Below are 23,597 nucleotides of genomic sequence, written 5' to 3'. Positions count from 1 at the left end.
GTCCAGCGGGGGCGCCAGAGCGCACAGGGCCAGCAGAGCCAGGCTGTGGCGCAGCGCCACCCGCTGGCACATGGCGGGGTGGGTGACGGACATCATGCGGTAGCCTCCGCGGGAGTAGTCCTCCCTCAGGGTCCAGCTGAGGGCGTTGAAGTGAGGGAACTGCCAGCAGTACAGGAGGCCGGCCAGCAGCACCGCACCTGGGGGGGGGGGGGGGGGACAGGAAGCGGGTGAGAGCTCATCATCCAAGCTGTGACATCATCATGCAGCTCTGAGCGAATGGCAGCCGGTGTTTCTAGAAAGGCGTCAGGTGACTTTTGGAGCTTCTAGAGGTCAGACAGAAGGTCAAAGCTCTGCTCTGACTAACAGGGATCAGTGGTACTGGTGGAAGGTCCAGGACCACCGCAGCACCTGCTGAGGATCAGGCCACCCCCCCCCCCCGCCAGTCAACCTCTGCTTTATTGAGATACTTTTCAGTGAGAGACCTCATTAGATGCAAAATCAGCAAGAGTGCTGACTGCCCGCTGCTCCGTGAGGCTGTGGGGTCAAAGTTCAAGTTGTGGCTCGGCCTTTTATTATCATTACGTCTTGAGCTGCGTGGCAGTGGGAGAATCAGCGCGCTGACACTGAGTTGAATCCCTGGGTGACTCATGAGTCGATGAGGACTTCTTCAGGTCACGATCTGATTCAAAATCAATTTTCAATTCAAATGATTGTCCGTTCAACAAGTGAAGCAGTGCATACACAGAGTCAATGAAGAGGCGATGTCTTTACAACACCATGTGAACGCTACTGATCAGCAAGAGTTCGCTTGGAAACGATTGATTTTCAAGATTTATGAATGGATCCAGAACCCAGGAGTTCGGCCCTCCTCCACCTGCTGTCATGTTCTCAATGCCCCCCACAGCCCGCTAAGCCCCGCCTACCTGGCTCCAGACCGCCGGTGGCGGCCGTCCAACCCATCATGGGCGGGATGGCGCCCACCACGGCGCCCACCCAGGTGTTGCTGATGCTCAGCCTCTTGAGCGGCGTGTAGCAGCAGGTGTAGAGGACGATGTTGAGGGCGCCCAGCAGCCCCGTGATGGGGTTGACCGCCAGCGTCAGCAGAGCCACGCCAGGGACCCCACAGGCCAGGGCGAAGGAGACGGCGTGGAGGGGGCTGGAGGAGGGGGGGGGGGGAGAGGAGGAGGAGGGGGGGGGGGAGGAGGAGGGAGGAGGAGGAGGGGAGGGGAGGGAGGAGGAGGAGGGGAGGGTGGAGGGGAGGGGGGAGGAGGAGGGGGGGGGGGAGGAGGAGGGAGGAGGAGGAGGGGAGGGGAGGGAGGAGGAGGAGGGGAGGGTGGAGGGGAGGGGGGAGGAGGGGGAGGGGAGGGGGAGGAGGGGAGGGGAGGGAGGGTGGAGGAGGAGGGAGGAGGAGGAGGGGAGGGAGGAGGAGGAGGGGAGGGGAGGGAGGGTGGAGGAGGAGGGGAGGGAGGAGGAGGGGAGTGGGAGGAGGGGAGGGAGGAGGAGGAGGGGAGGAGGAGGAGGAGGGGAGGAGGAGGGGAGGACAACAACCATCAGCAAGACCAGGACATCATCAACAGGCTGAGGAGCAGCGTTGGACTAAAAGGCAGCAGATCATCACAGTGACAAGAAGGGGAGGGACCAGCCACGACCGGTCAGAACCAGGTACAACCGGTCAGAACCTGACCGCTCTGCAGCGTCTGCATGACGAGAAGCACGTCGACGGTCAAAAGCAGGTCACATGACCTGCGGTGTGTCAAGCGTGCTAGAGCATGCTGCCATCTGCTGAGTGCAGCAGCAGCAGCAGCAGCAGCAGCAGCAGCAGCAGCAGCAGCAGGCGTGTTGGAATAAAATTGCACCATTTTAAATTTAGATTCCTATGAAAGACTAAAATAGCCAGAGAGGAGGACGGCTGCTGCTGCTGCTGCTGCTGCTGCTGCTGCTGCTGCTGCTGCAGGTTTGACAGCAGGGACCGCTTTAAAACAGGAAGTGGGCCACAAAGAAGGCGCAATGCAAATTTGCATGAAGGTATTTTTGTCCAAATTGTCAGGAAACAGCAGACAGGCTGCCAGCCACAAAATAAAAGAAATTAAAATCCTATATTTGGAGTTTCAAGGAAAAGCATCCATAATGTTAACAAGGGACACAGTGAGAATAACTGCTCCCCCTGCAGGGAGTGAGACCTGCACTCCAGGGAGTGCAGGTCTCACTCCTGTCCCACATGGAGACCCAGAAGACTGAGTGCCACTCCAGGAGCAGGGACTGACTGGTGGAGCCAAGACACCACCAGGGGCAGCCAGGAGCTCCAAGCAGCTTTAGTGTCCTGATGTTAATGTACAACCCTGACCCCTGACCCCTGACCCCTGACCCAACTCTCCCATCAGAGGGTCGCTGGTCCTGAGTCAACCACAGACAGACAGACAGAGAATATCTTCCATCAGCAGCTCAGCTTCAAACTGGGCCTCAGTGGAGAAACCTGTCAGAGCGCTGGTCCAGGGTCTGGGGTCCAGGGTCTGGGGTCCAGGGTCTGGGGTCCAGGGTCCAGTCAGGGAACCCAGAACCCAGTTTAACCATAAACCTGAGGTCTTCAAGGGTCCACCAGGCGCTAATAAAAGGTCCAGCTGGAACTGCTGGGCGCTGAACTTTCTCTCACACACACACACACACACACACACACAGTGAGGGGAGGGAGACGCTGGTACCTGATCTGTCCCCTGACCAGCGGGCGGTTCTTGGTTCGGTTCATGTTGGAGTCAAAGGGAACCTCAAAGTACTGTGGAGAGAAGACAGAAGAACAACGGCGTCGTCACGGAGTTCTTTTCAAAATGAAAAACAGGAAATCTTTTATTTCTTGCTTCAAAAAAAGAAAGAACCAAGAGATGGCAGGTTGCAGTTGTCCAAGCACTCCTTCAGTACACCGCACACTGGGTCACTCACACAGTGAAGACACTCCACATGTGTTCCTATACCTGTGGCTGTGCTTCTTCCGTATTCATAACAAAGGTTGCATACAGAGACATTCTTTCAAGACTGTGACTGTTGTTTCACTGCACATCCAGCAGGAACATGTGACCAAGGAAGTGGCTGAATGAAGAATGTTGAAGGGTGGATGCAGCCGCTCTTCCAAACACCGTCCGTCGCTGCTGCGGGAACCTTTCATTTAGAGTCGCGCAGCAAACATCAGCTCGGCCAGTCTGCAAGTCTTCCCTCTCATCACATGGAGGAAGTCAAACATCAGCACCCAGCAGCTGCCACCCTCAGCCAGCAGGCACGGAGACCCAGGTGGAGGTGGAGGAGGAGGTGGAGGAGGAGGTGGAGGTGGAGGCTGGTGGGGAAACACCGCTGGTACTCTGCTGCTTTTATGAGGTGCAGTGGAGGAGAGGAGAGGAGAGGAGAGGAGGAGAGGGGAGGAGGAGAGGAGGAGAGGGGAGGAGAGGAGGAGTGGAGAGGAGGAGAGGAGAGGAGGAGAGAGGAGAGGAGAGGAGGAGGACTGGAGGAGAGGAGAGGAGAGGAGGAGTGGAGGAGTGGAGGAGATGAGAGGAGGAGAGGAGGAGAGGAGCAGTGGAGGAGTGAAGGAGAGGAGAGGAGGTGTGGAGGAGAGGAGAGGAGAGGAGGAGAGGAGAGGAGGAGAGAGGAGAGGAGAGGAGGAGGACTGGAGGAGAGGAGAGGAGAGGAGGAGGAGGAGAGGAGGAGTGGAGGAGAGGAGGGGAGGAGGAGTGGAGGAGAGGGGAGGAGGAGTGGAGGAGAGGAGCAGTGGAGGAGTGGAGGAGTGGAGGGGAGGAGGAGTGGAGGAGAGGAGAGGAGGAGAGGAGAGGAGGAAGAGAGGAGGAGGAGAGGAAGAAAGGAGAGGAGGAGAGGAGAGGAGGAGGAGAGGAGAGCTTCCCAGCAGATCAGCAGTGTGTGACTCTAAAGCAAACACATGCGGTGCTTAAAGGCAGGAACTGGCTAATCTGCCTTCCTGCGAGTGTGTGTGCATTAAAGCTGGCAGCATGAGGGCCTTCTCCTAATGAAGAAAACAGATAAAGCACTTAAGACCTGGGGGGTGCGAGGATCCATCCACTCTGATATACGACGCACATAAAATATCCCATAAACAGTCGGGCGACTTTTCTCGTCTCGGACGCCAACATCCCGGATTGACCACGGCGGTGACATTGAAAATCAAAGGTGAGGGATTCCTGGTGGCTGGCACGCCAGTGGGCAGGGCCAGTGGGCGTGGCCTGCACCACTTCAAAGCAACTCGTACTGCACAGAGACTTCAGAAAGCATGGATTGTGGGTAGAAACGGCAGCGCTGCAGCACAGCAGCAGGCTGGGAAAGCACACGTCCACCAGTGGAGCTCCTTCCTCTGCATGAGGAGCAGCGCCAGTCGAGGCCACTGGCAGTGACCCCGCAGTCACGACCCTCCGACCCGACGACACCTCACGGGTCATTTTGTGCAGATGTGAAATGACCACGTGACTTTTCCAGTGAAACACTTTGGGGAAAGTGCTCATTCAGAGGAGCTGATCAAAGAGTTCCTCGGAACCTCCAGAGAACTTGCTGCAGGGTCTTGGCCCGGTGGAAGTTCTGCTCGCTGGCTGGGACGCTCTAGCGGACAGCTGCACGGGCCTGTGGGATCCCCACTGCAGGACGAGGTGTTAATTCTATTTCCTGGGTCAGGAAATGCGTCAAGAGGTCAGGGGCCGCCGGAGAGAGAGAGAGAGAAAGAGAGCTGCACACTGGGGGGGCGGGGCCAGGGCTGCAGAGCATCCCCCGCAGGCCGGCTCGCTGCAGCGCCGCTCACATAAAAACCCAAAGAAGGGCCAGAAATCCTCCAGTGGACCTGCAGTCTTCTGTCACACCTGCACTGTCAACAAAGGCAGGAAGGGGGGAGGGGCTTCAGAGGAGCAGCCCCGCCAACAGCAGCGGTACCAGACCGAACCAACGAGGAGGTCTCGGGTTAAAAAGTCCCGAACAGAGCGGCTGCTTGTGAGCTCCTCGTTCTGCTTCCTCATCTGCTTCCCATCAGGAGCTCGTTACCCCCAGCCAGCTGCTGCAGCGCAGGTTCAGCCCGTCCAATCATCATTAGGCCGCTTGTGTTGCCCGTCTGCTGCTGCTGCTGCTGCTGCTGCTGCTGCTGCTGCTGGTACTGCTGGTACTGCTGGTACTGCTGCTGGTCCTGGAGGTGTCAAACTTTTGCTTGGTTTGAAATGAACGCGTCCACGCCCGCGGCACCTCTTAAAGTGGCGGCGTGGTAAAGCGGCTCTGGCCTGAGGCTGCAAACTCCACCAACATCATAGAAACACAGAGAGACCAGGATGACGTTCAGTCTTTCACTGGAAGTCCAGAGCGTCCTCAGCATGCACGCAAGCATCCGGACCTCCAGACACAGAAGTACTGATCAAGACTGAATACCGGCTCTTTTATATCGATAGGAAGTAAACATGAAATACTACCGCATTATTTAGACAACAATTACTGAGGGCGTTTGCCAGGGCAAGGTTGGCTCTATGATACTGTACTGTCATCTGGACCCATTGACAAACAGACTGACACGAGCACAGTGAGTCCATCACAGTCCTGGTCAGAAGTTCTCGTCACGTCTCCTCGCAAAGGAAGCCATGGGTAAAATGGGAGATTAGAACTGACGGAGCTGGTCCGGGTCCTGGGTCTGGACCCTGATCAGGACTGGAACCACGACACAACACAGCAGTGGATGTTATGAGGAGGAGCCTCCTGCTGCTTCCAATCATGTACACATATACGTGCGCACACGCACGCAGACACGCAGAGAACTGTTGAAACAATTACGGTGCAGACAGTTGGGATGGTAAACAGGCGAGAGCAGAGTGAGAGGCAAAGGAGGGGCGGAGCCTCTATCAAAGACAGAACCTGATCCTCCAACCAACCACAGCTGAAGTGACAACAGCCTGCAGACACTCAGCACTTCCTGTCCTTGTTTAGCTGAGCTGCAGCTCCACGCTGAACGTGAGCCAAGATGTGATCTGCAGGGAAGCTGCAGCAGTGAGGAGGTTCTGAAGCTGTGCTGCTGCTGCTGCTGCTGCTGCTGCTCTGCTGCTCTGCTGCTGCTGCTGCTGCTGCTGCTCTGCTGCTGCTACCTTATTCACTGACTGTAGAAAGATAGTGTTAAGGCAAATGGACTGCCATTGCTATCTTGGAGGTTGGAGGTCTTAGCATATATAAAACATTTGCTGACAGGCGGTACCAACAGCATTTAGGCCCGCCTCCAACCTCCTCCTGGTGGTGAGAAACATGGGGCTCCACAACCTTCTCAGAAGTGAAGAAGCCTTCTGGACACGAGAGCTGCAACGTCCTCAGGAGAGTCAAACCAGTCCAGTTGTCTCTGACCTTCTGCATGAGGACCACCTGGGCGACTGAGACCCTGCAGACTTGTAGGCCACACTGGGGTCAGACTGCCAGCCAGAATCAGATTTGTAGCCCATTCACATTGAAAGCGGATGGATCTTTGCAGTCTGAACAGTCACAAATCACATGAAATCAGGTTTTTGCCAGATGGATTGAAACCACCTTGGGCAGGTCGTTTCAGGTACTGCAAACAAAAACCCCATTCGGCCCAACAAACATGTTTCCCATAGACCGCAATGCAAAAAGAAACGCCTCGAGAATGGCTGGCAGGACGACCGGAAACGCAGTTCATGACAGATTTTTCTATGGCACAATTTTTCAGTCATGGACTTTGAATCATTCCAAAGAGAAGTCACAGCATGGTACATGCTGCTGTGTCTTGGCTCCTCCTGATTGACTGATGTGGCCTGATGTTTCACAGGAGTTAATGAGGCACGATGGGTAGCGCGCATGATGCTCTATGACCTGCAGTGTGAATGATACAACCCTTTAGGCCGTCTGTGCTGGGAGGCAAACTGCATTAAAAAGAATGGGAGCCAGGTTGGATGGAGGGGGCTTGATAACGACACACTGCACACGTACAGTGTTTACTCAGGAGGCAGGAGGTGCAGCTAAACACCAGGCCGAGCGGCCGCAGCAGCGTCGTCAACACAACATCAACACACCGTCTGGGTCTGTGCAGAGAGAAGTCCAGGTGCAGCTCAGGAGGCTGAGCCCAACAACAAAAGCCGAGTCATCATGTCGCAGCAGCAGCAGCAGCAGCAGCAGCAGCAGCAGCAGCAGCAGCAGGTCACCTGTTTGCACGCAGTGTGTTGACTGAGGCCGCAGAGCTCTGACAGCTGGACCTTCAGCAGCGTCTCTGACCAGCCACTTGACAGACAGCCCAGTCACTGACATGGACCAAAGTCCCTCAAAGGTACAGTCAATGGAGCAGCCAATCAGCAGAGGTTCTGAAGTCACATGACAAGGAAATGGAAAAGGAGGCAACATGGACTTGAGTGTCACAACACAAAGTCATTGTTCAGCTCTGTTGTGTGAACGACGAGCTCAGCAGTATGCCGACATTGGCAGGCTGCTAAAAGCTAAACGCTGCTAAAAGCTAAACGCTGCTAAAAGCTAAACGCTGCTAAAAGCTAAACGCTGCTAAAAGCTTCTCAACTCATCAGAGTGTCAGTCAAGAACTTTGTGTTGGCTACTCTGAAGGTCCAAAGCTACAGACTTGACTTCATCAGTGGTTCCTGTCAGTGGGCTCCACAGGAAGAACAACAGTCCATCCTCCACTGCTGCTGAAACCACAACTCTGCCCTCTGTGATGTCACCAAGGGAGAGTCAAATCCCTCCCCCTGGTTGGGTCTGAAGCAGCAGCAGCAGCAGCAGCAGCAGCTCTCTGTTAGCCACAGCTTAGCCAACACGAGCTAAATTGTTTGGGCTTGGAGTGTGAAGCCAAGAAATAAACACATTCTTGACAGGAGAGTGTTCACACGTGCATCTCCACCACCTCATCTGTGTCCCAGGAACACACTGCTGTTTACTTCACGCTATCTGCTGCCGAGGTGGCGGGTGACAACAGCGAGACGCACGGCCGTCTGGAATGTTGCTGCGTGTGGACGGCTGACAGATGTTGCCTCCGAGGATCGGCACGCCAAGGAGGGACAGGGGACTGGGCGGTACCAGGGAAGGGATCAGAGTCACACCTGGTCCAGTCACACACCAGCAGAGAGTCTGCTGAGAAGGTCAGACAGACTCTCTGAATACTGGACGGATGGATAAATTGAATGGCCAACGTCTGTTTCTTATCTCTTTCAAAAAAGAACTGGTTAGCTTAGCCACCCAGTCCAGGTTATACACAGATCCATCTCCTCTTTCATCATAAACCCTGAAAGTGGACCAAGCCACAGAGCCTCACAGAGCGAGCGAGGAGGGAGGAACTGGGATTACGAACCAAAGCCTTTGCTGGACAGCAATTGGACTGGGAGGAGAAGGATCAAGAGATGGTTCTTCACAAAGAGCTAATTGAGTCCAGGCTGTTTGTTTAAACTCACAGAGGGGATGGTGGGGTGTGTGAGTCTACCCAATCATGACCTCAAAACTCCATTCATAAATGTGACAACTCTGGAACGGCAGCAGGACGTGCAGCCAAATCCTCAGCAGACTTTCAGAAGTTCACTCTGAAGTGGTGAAGAGTTGCTGGCCAAAAGTCTGTTGGCCAGCACACTGATCTTCACTCAGCTGTGAAACTACCACACTAATTCCTGGGCTCAAGAGCCTGCCAGCTACATCGTTAGTTAGTCTGCACCTGATAGGTTAACCGTCTGACCAATCAGTGGCCTTTATTTTTCACCTCAGGTTCCTGATTAGCATTGAGGAAGTGGACAAACTGGAAGGGTTTCCAGTACGGTCTCCAAAAACTGACCTGTGAGGGCTTTAAGCACCTGGTCGTTCATCTGGATTCATAAATGTATATCCTATACATGTATGAATGTATAGGATACATTCATACATGTATCCTATATATACACATATATATATATATATACATACATACATATATATACATACATACATATATATACATACATATATATATACATACATACATATATATACATACATACATATATATATATATATATATATATATACACATACATACATACATATATATATATATATATATATATATATATACATATACATATGTATATATATATATATATGTATATATTTGTATGTTCTAAATCTATTTACTGCAAATGTGTGTAATGTAAACGGGTGTGTTTGGGGGAGAAGGTGAAGGTCTAAACAAAGCTTCTCCCTCGTTCTGCTCTTTCTGGAATAGGCTGCCTTCATATTTACTGACATGTTACTGTTGTTGTTTGACAACTACAACTAACAACTATTTTCATTGGTTTTGTAGTGGGTTTATTTTTCGGTTGACTTTCTCATGTTGCCCACACATGATCAGAATTAAAAACAAAAACAAAAAAATCAGTATGTGGAGCCCTGCTGTGTGTGTGTGTGTGTGTGTGTGTGTGTGTGGCCACTTGTTTAAAAGAGAAGTAAACAGTGGGAGGTGCCACCGCGGCTAACCCTTCCAGAGTGAGAGTGACATGATGTCATCTGCTGTGAAAGGCTCTCGGCTGTGAACTCCAGTCAGGAGACGTGTGCACGGCTGTGTGTACATTTGGGTGGTGGTGGATGTGGGTGGGGTGGGATGTGTGTTTGGGACGTTTACTGAGCAGCTGCATCCGACCTCCAACACTGTCAGCTTTAATGGGGCTCGGACGGACGGACGGACGGACGGACGGTCCTGGTGGAAGCGTTCTTCTCCAACGACAGCAGCCGTCAGCACCTTTGGGTCACATTTGCGTTTGTGACCCGTGGAAACATGGAGGCCTTCATCTGGACGCCTTCTGTCAACAAGTCGCTCACATCAGGAGGAGGATGATGACATCACAAGGCCAAACTGATCCAGAGTGAGGCTATGTCTAAACCCTGGCTGGAGGTCAACCTGACTCGATGCTAACCTGTAGGAAGCCACGCCCAGCTACAGAGTCAGCAGCAAGAACTAGTCCAGACTTGGTCCTGCTGATTGACCTTCATTAAAGGTCGCTTTAATGAAGTCTAAATGTCAGAATTATCCAGCCGGTTGTGCTGTGCTCCAGAATCCAGGAGGTCCAGAGTGTGAAGGTTGAACCCAAGCAAAGACCAGACTGTGGCGATAAGTCATCTGCAGGACAGCATCTTCTCCAGCCGGCTGCTCTGCTGGAGATAGAAGCTAACAAAGACCTTCTGGCATGCTTGGACACGTCTCCTGTCTTAAAACATCTCGCTTTGCATCCTCACAGAAGATTCTGTTGATTTTGTTTTGTTTTGACGTTTTTTGATAAGATCCAACACACAGTGCAGTGTCTTTGAATCGGAATCAGTGTCATTGTTTCCCTTCTTTGTCCCGGAGCAGGAAGTTCTGTAAACTTGAGTGTTGGAAACAATCTTCAATGTTAAAATATTCACTATATGTGAAATATGTTGTGTTCTTCTGCCCGTGAGCAAACAACTGCTCTTCTCCTCACAATGACGCTTTGAGGGAGATAAATCATATTCAATGATGTTTTAATGAGTATGAGGACATTGACACAGTGGAACGTTGCACCAGTTCCAGGTCTGCATTAATGCAACAGCCAGTGAGGTTGCAGTCACATGACAGTGGAGCTCCAGTGCGTCCACACCCACCACTTCTACTGAAGTCGCACTGAACGGGTGAGCTGCAGTGCAGACAAAAGACCACACTCTCTGTGCTGGAGCAGCAGTTTGTACTTTTGACTGAATGGAAAGTGTGAAAAGGTCACATTAATCAAGCGCTGCTACAGGGGTGGAGACCCCAGGACGCACTCCCTCAGACCTCACTCTGCACTGAGGGGAAACACAGCCGCAAGGCTGCAGGAACAAATCCGTCAATCAAGAAAAATCCATTGTTGTGTTGCATAATAACACATGTATAATATGTTGTGTATGACGTTATAATGTGGTGTTTATCACGTGCAAGCAAATCACGTGTCATTATGATCCTCAGCTGGAGTTGACGCGGTAGTTTCCTCTGAGCTGACCTGGTAGTTAATGCTGATGGACAGTTTGCTCATGACAGACTGCAGGTCTTTAAAGTCCACTCAAACAGGCCACACCCAAAGACCTGGTGGCAGCCAAAGAGGCAGAGCTACTGGACCCCTTTGTGCATCACAGTGCCACCTTTGTAACCTTTGTAGCGAGTGCAGGAGAGCCGGGTGAGGCTAATTGGGCCAACGGCTACACAGCTCCAGAGATTGATTAACAAGGAGGAAATGAAGTGAAAACTGGGGATGAAAGATGACTCCTAGTTGCCCGGCGTTGCACCAATCACCGTCGACCCAGTACATTCACTTCTGCTCAATGAAGGCATGTGAGCAGTTGGTTTCCTTCTTCCATGTTCCATCAAGGACAGCGCTCCATTGTGAGGGTTCCTATTGTCAGACAGCAGAAACCCTCCAAGCCGGACACCTTCACATCGCTAACACGTCGATGAACGCTTGACAAAGTGATGCTCAGAGTGCGAGACACACCCAACGCTTCACTGTGGAGGAACCTCGGTGCCGCTGGGGCAGCGTGTTGTTTTCTCAGCAGCCTGGCAGGCGGCGGCGCTCTGAATTAGCATTCAGCTCTCACAGCGAGCGCACTCAGAAAACACAAGTGCTTGTTTTTTGTTAATTAGCCACGGATGTCACCGTCACAAAGAGTGTTCCCATTTGCCTTTGGCTAAATTACCTTCAGATACTGGGGCGAGCTGGAGCTTCATGAGAACCTCTACACAGTGTGAAGTGCACAGGCTTCACATGCTGCGCCAACACCCACTGTATTCCTGCAACACTCGCCATTCTCCAAGCAGGGCAGCGTTGACCCAGCGTGGACGCACAAACTGTTGTAGGTGGAGAATATTTTCATTGATTCAAGACTTTTCCATTTGTCTGGAGCACCAACCAAAACCTTTGAATATCAAACAACCAATCATCTTTCACTGCCAAATTCCAACCTATCCAACAAAGTCCATCTCAGCGTCTGCCAGCCAATCATCATTTGGCATCACCATCTAAAGTGGCCGCTGATTGGCTTCCACGTGACGGAGGAGGGAGAGAAAGAAACTGGAAAACTATTGTTGATTAGCGTCATTAGCGCCAAAGATGCTAAAGTGGCCTCACTTCATGAAGGTGGATCAGAAACTAGGACGGGAAGACAAAGTGGATTTGGAGGAAATCCTGATTGGAATCAGCTGGCGTCAAAACAACAAGTAGCGTTATGGAAGTGATTGAAACCAAGGTGTTGACATTGGCACCGGATCATCAAAACCATTGTGAATGGCAGCCAGTGGGCGTGTTCCAGTGGGAGTGATCCAGTGGGCGTGTTCCAGTGGGAGTGTTCCAGTGACTGGTATCCAGCCTATTAAAGCCATTGGCTCGTCAGTCAGCAGACCACAGCAGGAACGCCTGGGATCAAACCCCTCATGTCATCAGCAGCGTCCAGGCAGCGTGTGAGCTCACTGCTGCTGAAAGGCAGCGTGTGGAGGCCCCGCCCCCCCACCAGGCCCACTGAGTGACTGGGCTCTGAATGGACCTTCATCTCACCGTCCAGGGCACTGAAGGCCGTAATCACAGTGTTTTGTCAAACAGCAGCAACAGCAGCTAATCAGGGAGGTGGAGGAGTGGCGGCCCACCTGCTCATCAGCCAGCCAGTCAGCCAGTCACTCAGCCAGTCAGCCAGTCAGCCAGTCAGCCACCCAGCCAGCCAGTCAGTCAGCGGCGGCGGCGGCGGCGGCTCTTGTGTGGTTGAGGTGTGTTTGCACAAACAAGTCTTGGCAGCGTCGGCCTGGAGAGGCTGCATGTGCGTGAGAGTCTCTGCTGTGACGTTCTCACAAAACACCGGCAGCGATGAAAGAGGACGAGCATTCCTCGCCTTCTAACACGCACACACGTGTGTGTGTGTGTGTGTGTGTGTGTGTGTGTGTGTGTGTGTGCATGCACTACCCTTTGAAAAATTGCATAGCTACAACTTGCACTAATCCAATAATTCATCAAAGTTCAGCTTCATTCTCACTGGACACACAGCTTGGGTTTCCAGTGCAGTCCAGTGTGTGTGTGTGTGTGTGTGTGTGTGTGTGTGTGTGTGTGTGTGTGTGTGTGTGGACACTAATGACTTTTTTAATTTCTTGTTTTCTCTCCAGTAAGAAAAAAACATTGTGCAACTTCAGCAGGTCTGAAATAACACAATGGCACAACTATTAAAACAACAAATGTTGCTGTTATTGCCCGTTTTCTACTTGGCTTTATCAACTTTTTGCTTTGTTTTTTTTAACAGTCGTTCAGCTTGAAAGTATTTTATCCTAAAAACCTAAAGCCAGAGAACTAATTAACAACTAATCAGGGGAGAAGGGGCTGTCTTGGCACTTTCTCCTGACTCCTCCTCCTCTCTCTCTCTTAGACAGCACAAGGACACTCGGCCATCTCTAGGATTTTACAGGAGAAGAACAAAAAGCTGCGCAGTGTGAAATCAGAGGTGAAGAATTTTGACAGTTGCCAGTCAACAGTGTGCAAATGAATCACCTCCAGCTCCACTTAAACTCGTTCACCTTTCACAGTCTTCAACTCTGACACCATGATCAAACGCTACACAATGGAGCATCTGGCAGACGGGGAGAAAAAAAACAACACTAAAAATGAAAAGAAGTCAAAAGAACACACACACACACACACACACACACACACACACACACACACACACTGAGTGTGAGGCAGCCTGGCCCTGGTCCTGGCTGCAGCGGCCCTGCAGGCGTGGTCTCGGGGCTCCTCACTAGACGGATTAACCCTTTAATGGCCTTATCACAGCAAACCGTCTGCTGTCTCCCGTCTGACCAGCAGGGCCGCGTCGGCTCGGAGGGAGAATTAACCACCGCGCCGCTCGACTGAGGCCAAAACAAAACCCCTTCAACAAATTAACTATTAAACAGGGTTGTTAAATATTCATCTTAATCCCGCTCAGAGAGAGGAACGACCGTCGCCATCATTTTGTTGGTGCTGGGGTGCAATTAAAAAGAGAGGACGTCTCCTCCCAGGCAACCCAGGAACAGCTTGGCGCAGCGCAGTCAAACAAAACCTCTGCAGTTTGGAGGGCAGAGGTGCACATTTGCTCTTTTCTGTGAGTGGCCGCGAGGACGGGAGCATCTTTCCATCTGCATGGCAGGTGTTCAGCGGCTGCTCCACATAACCCACACCTTTCACACTGGAGAGGGAGGAGGAGGCTGCGCACACACACACACACACACACACACACACACACACACACACACACACACACACACACACACACACACACACACACACACCATCTTCAGCTTCGTGCTGCTGTTGTTGCATTGTTGTGTTGATGTTCAGGCTGACGTGACTCACACGTCTCTGCCGCCTCTTTCTGAGTTGCTGCTGCCTTGTTGTTGTGTTGCAGACACAACATTGTGGATTTACTGAGGAACGACTGTGTAGCCAGGCAGTGATGCTCACACACCCCACTGTAAAAGGAACTGAGACTGGAGTGTGTGTGTGTGTGTGTGTGTGTGTGAGATACACAGGCAGTGGTGCTTGACTTTGCCGTTGGCACCCCCCCCCCCCCCCCCCCCCACCAGAGTGACCTCTGAAACCTGTGGCCAACGATGAGCACGCTGGCAGCACTGCAAACACTGGCACTGGAGATAAGACACACACACACACACACACACACACACACACACACACACACACACAGGCTTTTAAAGTGCCAGTGCCTCCACCAGTCACTGAGTGCTCCTCAGGTCATGTGACATCACTCACTCATTCCTCAGGTTTTTAGGATAAACAATGTTTGTTTCTGACTGTTGTGATGAAAAATAAATAATAAATAATCATGTCAGATTTTCTAAATGTTTGAGGTGCACTCAAGGGAATTGTACTGAAAGTAGAATGGTACTTAGTTACTTTGCTACTTAGTTTTATTATTATTGTTGTTATCGTACTTGTTGTTATTATTAAGAACATTTTAATATTGTGTTGTTGTGATGTTTTATTGGAGTTTCTTTGGGGTAACCGGGCAGATTATATAAGATTCTTCTCCACTCTCTTCACTTTCATTCAGGATGATTATTATTATTATTATTATTATTGCTCAGGATGATGGAAATGTTTGTGTGTTTTAACTACATAAATAAGAGGCTGGTTTACGTCACCGCTGATTTGTTCCCTCGTACGAGGCAGAAACACACAACTGAATTTCTGACAAGACTTTTTTTTTTTTTTTTTTTAGAGAAAAAAAAAACAAACTGTGGAACCGAAGCTTTAAATCTTTCAAGACCAAACTCACCACAAACCCTGTTCAGCATTATAGGCCTATCCTCCGAGGAGGTGGCCAAGATGCATACAGGAGGGGTGGGGTGGGGGGGCAGCAGGGTAAATAATGCATGTCTGCACAGGTCCAGAGGCCACCGCTGCTGCTGCTGCTGCTGCTGCTGCTGCTGCTGCAGTCTGGAGCAGTGAGGTGCGTGACGAGCTGGAGGGGGGCGCTGGGGTGTGTGTGTGTGTGTGTGTGTGTGTGGTGGGGGAGGAGAGGGGGGCAGGGGGGCTTGTGAGGGCCCGTCTGTAGCGTGCCAGCCAGTCCACAGACACACAAGTCAACTCACCACAGCAGAGCCCTGGAGGCCACCGAGGAGCAGAACTTCCAGTCGCCAACAGCAGAGAGGAGAGGAGCTGTGAGGAACCTGCACCTCGCTGCCTGGACAGCCGGGGGGCGCTAGTCTGGAGCGCCAGCCGGGTCTGAGTCACACGGACCCCAGGCCCGGCAGAGAGGGAGACCCTCCGCTCAGACAATTATCCAATTAGCTCAAGCGGCAGCCAGACTGGCAGGTGATGACGGCTGCAACACCTGCAGAGGGCGCTGTGGGCGGGGCCTGGGGGAAGAGAGGAACACTGGGAGCTCTGTTGGAGAGGCCCTGGCCTCTGGTTGAAGGTTGGCTTTCTCCACTGGAGCTCACCAACAGGCCGCAGTGGCAGCAGGTGGAGGCATCAACATGGAGAAGCTGTCAGTGGTGGGGGGTGGGGCCTGAACGAGCACCCAATGAAATACTCCCACTGGCTGGCTGGCTTCCATTCAGTGTTTTGATAGGAGGCCAGTCTCAGAAGGAAGCACATCTTTTCAAACCTCACTGCTACACAAATACATTGTTGCCATTAAAGCAGCTCTGGGTAACTTTCCCAACTTTCCCAAACTCAGTGAAGCGCTACAGAACCGATGAATAGGATCAGTGGTACCGCCTCGTGAAGTTTCAGTCCAGTTCAGTCCAGTCCCCCCCCCCCCCCCCCCCCGCCAGTGCCGGTGCTCCAGCAGGGTCGGGGGTCTAGACAGTGACTCCAGGACCGTTCCGTGACTCCGGCTGCTTTCCCAGTTCCAGTGGCACTTTAACTCAAACCCTGCGGGTTCGTCCCAGCAGAACCGCACTGGATCCTGACAGCTCAACCCCTGGAGGTCCCGGCCACCGCTTCCAACAGCCCAACCCTTTTGCACCCCCCTGCCCCACCCACACACACACACAAACACACAGGTTCCCCTCCTGCTGGGTCAGGGTCAGGGGTCAGGGTCAGGGATGAAGGTCCGGCAGAGGAACCCACAGGAAGTCCATCCTCACGTTCTCCTCCCTGATGGCTTCTGCCAAGCCATTTTGTCTTGGCAGAAGACATGTTGCTTTGCCGAGGGCCTCAGACGCCGCTCCACATGAAAGCAGGCCGAGAGCAGAAAAGCAGAGAGCTGGCAGCAGATCTGAGGCCTGCGTGTTTTCCTCCTTTCTTCTCCCAGGCGCCATTATGCAAAACACAGAGCGCCGGCCAAAGCTGCGGAGCACCGTGGCACGCAGGTGAAGGCGGGTGAGGGTGCGGCTCTGACAAGTACACAAAGGTGCCGGCGCTCCAACGGGCCGTGACGGGTCAGGTGACGCCGGCGTGCCGAGTCACACCTCCGGTATTGGATCTCCATCGCTGCACTGCTGCAATCAAACTGCATCCACTTCACTTCAAACACCGAGTCCACGCTTTCACCGACTGTCACCGCACCTCACTCAACACCTGCACAGACACCTGCACAGACACCTGCCTGCAACCGCTCTCCATGACTCTCGTACCTCCGATGCTCTCATGATTCCATTGTGCGTGATTATATTTGCATTGCACGGCTTTCTTTCTTCTCATTGTGCGGTGCCGAGCTGTGTTACGCCTTGATGTTGTGTGTGTGTGTGTGGGACCCCCTCGTAAACCAGTTGCCACAACTGGAAGGGTTCATCCTCCACATAATGAGCTCCAAACAACAACAGCACCCAGCGCTGGCTGGATCCAGTGCTGACTGGCACACACTGCCAGTGCAGAGTGCAGGAGAGAAAAACAGCAGCTGCTGCTGCTGCTGCTGCTGCTGCTGCCGCTGCTGCTGCTGCTGCTGCTGCTGCTGCTGCCGCTGCTGCTGCTGCTGCTGCTGCCACTGCCGCTGCTGCCGCTGCTGCTGCCGCTGCCGCCGCTGCTGCTGCTGCTCCAACAGCCTCAGTGAGGAAAGCAAACCTCTCCAATCCAACGACAATCTCAAAACTCCCAACTTCACCGCTGCAGGCCAATCATCAGCGGCGTAATTACCCGATGCTGATGAGCGGTTCAGGCCACCGTCACACGCAAACCCGTCGCCGCCGACGTGCCGGAACACGACACTCACTCAGGTGTGCACAGTAGCGACACAGCTGCACACACAGAAAAACACCTCCATCATTCCTTGGCATCCAACAGTCAGCGGTGCCACCACCGCTGCCAAAAGCAACAGCGGTGGTGAAATCCCCGCTGAAACTCGTGACAGCTTCCTCTTCGTTGTCTCCTCGCTGAATTCACACACACTGAGAAGAGCAAAATGAAAGCTGAGACTCTCCGACCTCCAGCGGCGCTCGCACGGCCGTCATCGTATCGTGCTGACGCTCTCGTTAGAGGACATTAAAAGTGAGCTTCCTTCAACTCCCCAGACTGCTCTGAGAAGAACTTCAGTCCGGCAGTCAATAAGTGAGACAGCAGAGGTTCCGTCCATGTGAAATGTGCTCCTGGAAACCTCATTAGTTAATAAACCTAATGGAGTCAAGTGTATGAACATGGTACTTGCAGAATGTGTTGTTAACCTTTAACCTTTGAGTGGATCAATATCATCCATCGGCTGCGTTTCCATGACAGCTTTTTACAAAATAAAAGCCATGTTTCTAAGACTTGGACAAGGTACCATTGTGATTTGCAGGTGTTTCCACTGCACGGTGTGGAGATCAGAAGCAGTAACTGTGGTGGAATCTGCTCCCCAGAGACGCCACCTTGAGGAGGATGCAGGTATTGGCCTGGATGGAGCTGACATGGTGACATGTTGGCTGACAGGATGCTTGCTCTATTTTCCTCTTTGATGACTTGTAAAAAAAATATTCCGTCTCCTCCTCCGTCCAATCACAACGCGCCATTTTCACTGGTCAGTCCACTGGTCACGTGACCCCGTACGTCAACGGGAACAAAGTGTTTCCATGACACTGTAGTGATGTTCCTCTGTGTGGACGCGTGTGAGAAACCACCTGATGAGAGTCACAACCTGGTGGCCCTGTTGGAGAGGTTCCACCAGGTGGCGCTGTCTGAGAGGCTCCTCCCAGAGGAGCTGGTGGCCATGTTGAGGTTCTAGGGGTGATGGAAACGCAGCCAGTGACAGTGGACTGGACATCCAGCTGGAGCAGGTCTGAAACTAGACTCCACCTGGGGGAGAGGGAGGGGGAGGAGCCAACACAGAGGCAGCTCAGGGCTCAGGAGTTAGCGGTGGAAATGAAGAGCGACAGGACGGAGGTGAGGGAGGAGCCACAGGTGGAGGGACGCCCACCCAGCTGCCGCTGACTTCACTCATCAGGCCCAGTGTCAGGAGACCAGCAGCAGGGGCACATTGCTCAAATGCCTGAGGCTATTGACACACCTGCTGAGAGTGAGGAAGAGGAGCACGGAGGAGCCTCAGCCACTGACTCTGACCAGTGACACTGCACACCTCACTGGAGAACTGGACAACAACTAACCAGCAGAAACATTTTCCTTCCAAAGAAAACGCTCAGCTCACCCTGGAGGTCCTGCTGACAGCGCCACCATCAGGCAGCAGGAGGAGGACAGGATCAATAAAGTATATACATCTATCTATCTACCTACCCACCCACCCACCCACCCACCCATCCACCTATCCATCCACCCACCCATCCATCCACCCACCCATCCATCCATCCATCCATCCATCCATCCCAGTGTTTTCCCAGACATTCACAGGACTGCCTGGCATAGACTCCAAAGATCCTGTGGATGTCTGTCTGTCTGCCTGTCTGTCTGTCTGTCTATCTGCCTGTCTGTCTGACTGTCTGTCTGTCTGCCTGCCTGCCTGTCTGTCTGTCTGCCTGCCTGTCTGTCTGTCTGTCTGCCTGACTGTCTATCTGTCTGTCTGTCTGTCTGTCTGACTGTCTGTCTGTCTGCCTGACTCTCTGTCTGCCTGCCTGTCTGCCTGCCTGTCTGCCTGACCAGTTTCACCAATGGGTCAACTCAACTCGTCGGCACCACAGCAAACTGTCCAGTGAGAAAATGCAAATGTAACGGAGCTTTTTTTCATTTTGCTTTGAAGTTTCCACCAAATACTGCAGATGTGAAGGTCCTCCTTCACCAGAGGAGCCACTGGTTGTGTGTCTGTTTGTGTCTGCAGTAGACCTTCACAGATCTTCCACATTCTAAAGTCCTTGTGAAGACGTTTCCAAAAGGAACCTACAGTGATTAAATGACAGCCCGGGAGTTTCTCCACCTTCAGGGGAGACGCAGTTCAAAGAAAACAGCCTGAAGAATCCCAGCATCCACTCTCCCTCAGCACTGCAGAGGCTGAAGGTTGTGAAAGTGATGTTAATATTGACTAGCAATAATCACGCCTCATCAAGCAGCTCCTCGGTGGCTGGAGGCGGAGTCTGAGCAGGACTGCAGGGCGCCTGCAGGGTGGAGGTCAGGGCGAGCCGACCTTTGACTGACCTGGTTGATGGAGTTTGCAGTGCAGGAGGCCAGGCCCGTTCCCAGAGACGACACAAAGAACATGAGGGGGTCAAAGGGCACCGGAGCCATTGCATAACCAGCGGCTGCAGTCGTGACCACCAGCGCTGCAACAAGCCAGAAAAAAAACAAGAGGTGTCGGCCACAGGTGGAGACGCACTGCAGGTGTCCTGCCGTGGCAGCTGGATCTCCAGCAACCATCTCACCACTGCAGTAGGCAACCAATCAGCATTCTGGAGATGCACTTGCTAAGTGAACATTCACACGTCCTCTCATTTTCACTGCCTTACTGATAAACCCGTTGAACATTAATGCAGGAACTAGAATGTTTACCAAAGTTCTGATCTGCACAAAGGTCAGAGGTTAGTCAGCAGCAAAATACTGGGGCGACACCTCGCCATTCGTTTTCATTGATTAATCTACAGATCGGTTTTTTCCAATCAACTCATTAATCAAACAATTCATTTTTGGAGGACCTAAAATAGTACCAATTACTTGTCATTTATTAAACTAATATTGACGCCCACCGCTGCCAAATACACCGGAATAATAAAAAACAAACAAACAGCAAGTACACTGTTCACACTCGCAGTGGATGGAAGATGCATGGAAGCAACCTGGAGCCCAGATGATCATTTCTATTGCTCCCTCCAGTTTACCTGTGAGCTTGAACTTGGACAGCCTGGCGTAGATGTCCGGCAGGTCGCCTACATCCACCTTCAGCTGCTTCCACTGCTTGTCCAGCCGCGCCTCCCTCGCCTCGTCCGTCTCCTCGTGGATGTGAGGCGTCTCGTCCGACTTCCCCGCTGCCGCCACCGCGCCACTGGCAGGGTCACTCTTCCCCGCTGCCGCCACGTCTTTAGTGGCAAGGTCAAAGGTGGGCGCAGCGGGTGGAGCCTTAACGGCCGCTCGTGCTGGCGGTGGAATCGTCGGGGGCTCGATCGTCGGAATTCTCTGCACCCGTCGTTCAACGCCGTCGTCGCCCTCATCGACGGCGGTGACAACAGGAGTGCGTTTGGGGACAGCGCGCTGATGGAGCTCACTGTTGTTCTTCGCCACATACTGCGAGGAGACAAACAACATGATTTTATTCACGTTGAGAAAAACGAGAGCGCAACAAAAGTCAAAATTAAGGAAAAGTATTGAGGTATTTTTTATCATTTGGCTGAATGTATTAAAAAAAAAAGGGGGGGGGGGGGCATAAAGCACAGAAACATTTGGGAGCCAAGTGCACCTGTCGCTTGAGGAAGTTGAGGTGCTGGTACGTCAGCCAGCTGGAGGGATCTCTCCGGCGCAGCTGCATGAGGCTGTGTGCTGTTTGGTTGCATCTGGAGGCATTTTGAAGCACTTTCTGTTTCACACTTACACCCAGCAAACCTGCAGCCAGGGACAAAACATGTTGTCGTCTTCAAAGTGACACAGACTGGGTGAGTAGGCTGGAAAAAAAAATAGCCCAAAAAAATCAATTTTATTCATTTATCTAAAAGGGACAATACGCATTAATGAACATCCTCGTGTGACTAAAGATGGCAACGCGTCAGAGTTAGCGAGCATGCTAATTTACATCTGCAGTCCCTAGGCAGCTAAAAGAGAAGGAGCAATAATAGCAGCGCTAACAGTAATAATACACAAAGGGTAGACGGTAAGACACATTTATACACACACACACAAAGTGCAGAGTGGAGTTTTAAACACAAGTCTTCCGTAAAAGAATGCATTTAATTCCAGCTGGAACAGTCAGGACGCCCCAAACTAGAGGAGCTCCTCCTGACTGCGGTCAAACAGCGATAGAACGCTGGGAAACCTTCCGTTATTCCATCATTTCTTTCCTCCCTTCCCCCTGGCAGATAATGACGTCATTGTTTCCTTGCTTACCCTCACTTTTTTACTTATTCTGTGGCGTGATTTTTAACCCTAAGTAGTAGAGTAGAGAAAACACCGGAGTCAACTTCCTTGTTTGGCCTCTACAAACTTGGTCAATAAAGCTGATTCTGACGTCACGTCGCCGTCACACGCTCATCTCAAGTACTGACAGCCAATATTACAGCTGCCTTGCCGAATCACAAACACAGTTCAAGCTTGACACAGTGAAGTTGGTCCAGAAGCTTCTGATAACGAGTCTCAGACTGAACTGATGACGGTGTTATTGGCTGCATAACGACCGTTATACTACAGTACGGTTGCAACACAACGAAAACATTTAGCTGAGAGTCATTCTTTTATTCAGTGATAATAAACCTCCCCCAGCGAGGGACCGTGTTTATTACATCGTTATATTACATTAAAACACGCGGTCCGAGGTAAAAATCGCTGTTTCACAGCATGTCGACCACTTCCTGGTTTTAGTTCCCACAGATGAATTCGACGCACTGACTTCCACTTAAGGTCAATGCTAGCTTCCAGCCAAGTGGGTGAAGCGAGCAGTGGCTAATGCTAGGCTAACCAGCTAGCTGCGGCGTTCGCTTCGGGAGCCGCTCTCCGCGTCCGCCACTTTAAATGCACTTCGTATGTAGCGCGAGGCGAAAAAGAACAACATGCACGAGCTTCGGTTACCGGACAGCCTGCTGCATGGCGTTATAAACATGTTCTCCGATCATAAAGCCGGCTGCCGTCTCGTCCCCTTCATGTGCTGCGAGCCGCCATTCTGACCTCGTTGGGTAAGGAGGAAGCACTTCCGGGGCACACAACAGACAAACCTGGTTGGCCGGCTGAGAGAAACAGGCTCTTGATGTTGAAAACAAAAATAAAATGAAATAAAATGAAATGAAATAAAATAAAATAAAAATAAAATAAAATAAGATCAATGATGGAAAAATATATAAATATAAAAAGTTTATTAAGAATTTAAATAATAATATAATTATATAGTAAAACACTAAATATTGTATAATACAACAAACTAGACATTTGTGTCTTGGCACAGAACACATTGGCTGTTTGTTAACTGTTTAGCTGCCTAAACTTCATTTAAAATCAGTGGAACTTTTTCAAAACAAACAGCAACCAAAACCAAACCCAATGACCAGCAAACTTATTCAGAAAAACTTTATATGTTGATTGTATTTGCTATTTTTGCGAATATAATGCCATAAAATGGCCCGGTAAATATTGCGAGTGTGTTGCCATAATTGTCCTTTCTCGAGGTCATGTGATGACCAGAGTGTGTCTGCCACTGAGCAATAAATCTGAGCTGAGATGGGACTCATTTCATTCAGAACTGCCGTCTAATTCAGGGCTTGGCCTTTTGCCTCTTGCCCTTGTCTGTCCTCTGACCGGCCCAGCTGTTTGGCCTGTTATTTATGTGTCTGATGGTGTTGTTGGCTGCGGCTGCAGTGTCAAACAAGATGGAAACCCGCTGATTAAAACCCTGCGCTGCACCGCTTTCATTTGGCAGCCCTTATAAAGCAGCGGCAGGTCCATTTCACTGCAATGTTCTCGTACCAAAGACCACTTTCAACATTTAAATACAATCCCTGTGGTTTCTTCACTTTCTGCATCCCCTCGATAGATGACGGCTCTTTCGATTTCTGATATAAACACAATCAAATTGCATGTATTATTGGTTTTTCAGCCCGGTTG

General features: G+C 51.6%; 1 protein-coding gene across 1 annotated transcript in view; it reads right to left on the bottom strand.

Annotated features, from left to right (window-relative positions):
• Positions 1 to 22,696, bottom strand: part of cox10 (cytochrome c oxidase assembly factor heme A:farnesyltransferase COX10) — a 23,327-nt gene extending 631 nt beyond the window's left edge. Inside the window, exons 1-7 of the mRNA XM_076016637.1 lie at positions 22,572 to 22,696; positions 21,253 to 21,395; positions 20,678 to 21,080; positions 20,001 to 20,125; positions 2,700 to 2,770; positions 924 to 1,156; positions 1 to 197 (exon numbers count right to left, since the gene is read on the bottom strand). The exon at positions 1 to 197 is cut by the window's left edge and continues 631 nt beyond it. Coding sequence (XP_075872752.1) covers positions 1 to 197; positions 924 to 1,156; positions 2,700 to 2,770; positions 20,001 to 20,125; positions 20,678 to 21,080; positions 21,253 to 21,395; positions 22,572 to 22,602 — 1,203 coding nt within the window. The 5' untranslated portion in view covers positions 22,603 to 22,696. The remainder of the gene's footprint in view (positions 198 to 923; positions 1,157 to 2,699; positions 2,771 to 20,000; positions 20,126 to 20,677; positions 21,081 to 21,252; positions 21,396 to 22,571) is intronic.
• Between the last annotated feature and the right edge of the window lie 901 nt (positions 22,697 to 23,597).

The sequence above is a fragment of the Nelusetta ayraudi genome, unplaced genomic scaffold (assembly GCF_046127955.1).
Source record: "Nelusetta ayraudi isolate G7.1 ecotype Tasmania unplaced genomic scaffold, CSIRO-AGI_Nayr_v1 ptg000231l, whole genome shotgun sequence".
Classification (NCBI taxonomy): Eukaryota; Metazoa; Chordata; class Actinopteri; order Tetraodontiformes; family Monacanthidae; genus Nelusetta; species Nelusetta ayraudi.
Note: the sequence above shows the minus strand (reverse complement) of the source record. Positions and strands in the feature narration are given on the sequence as shown.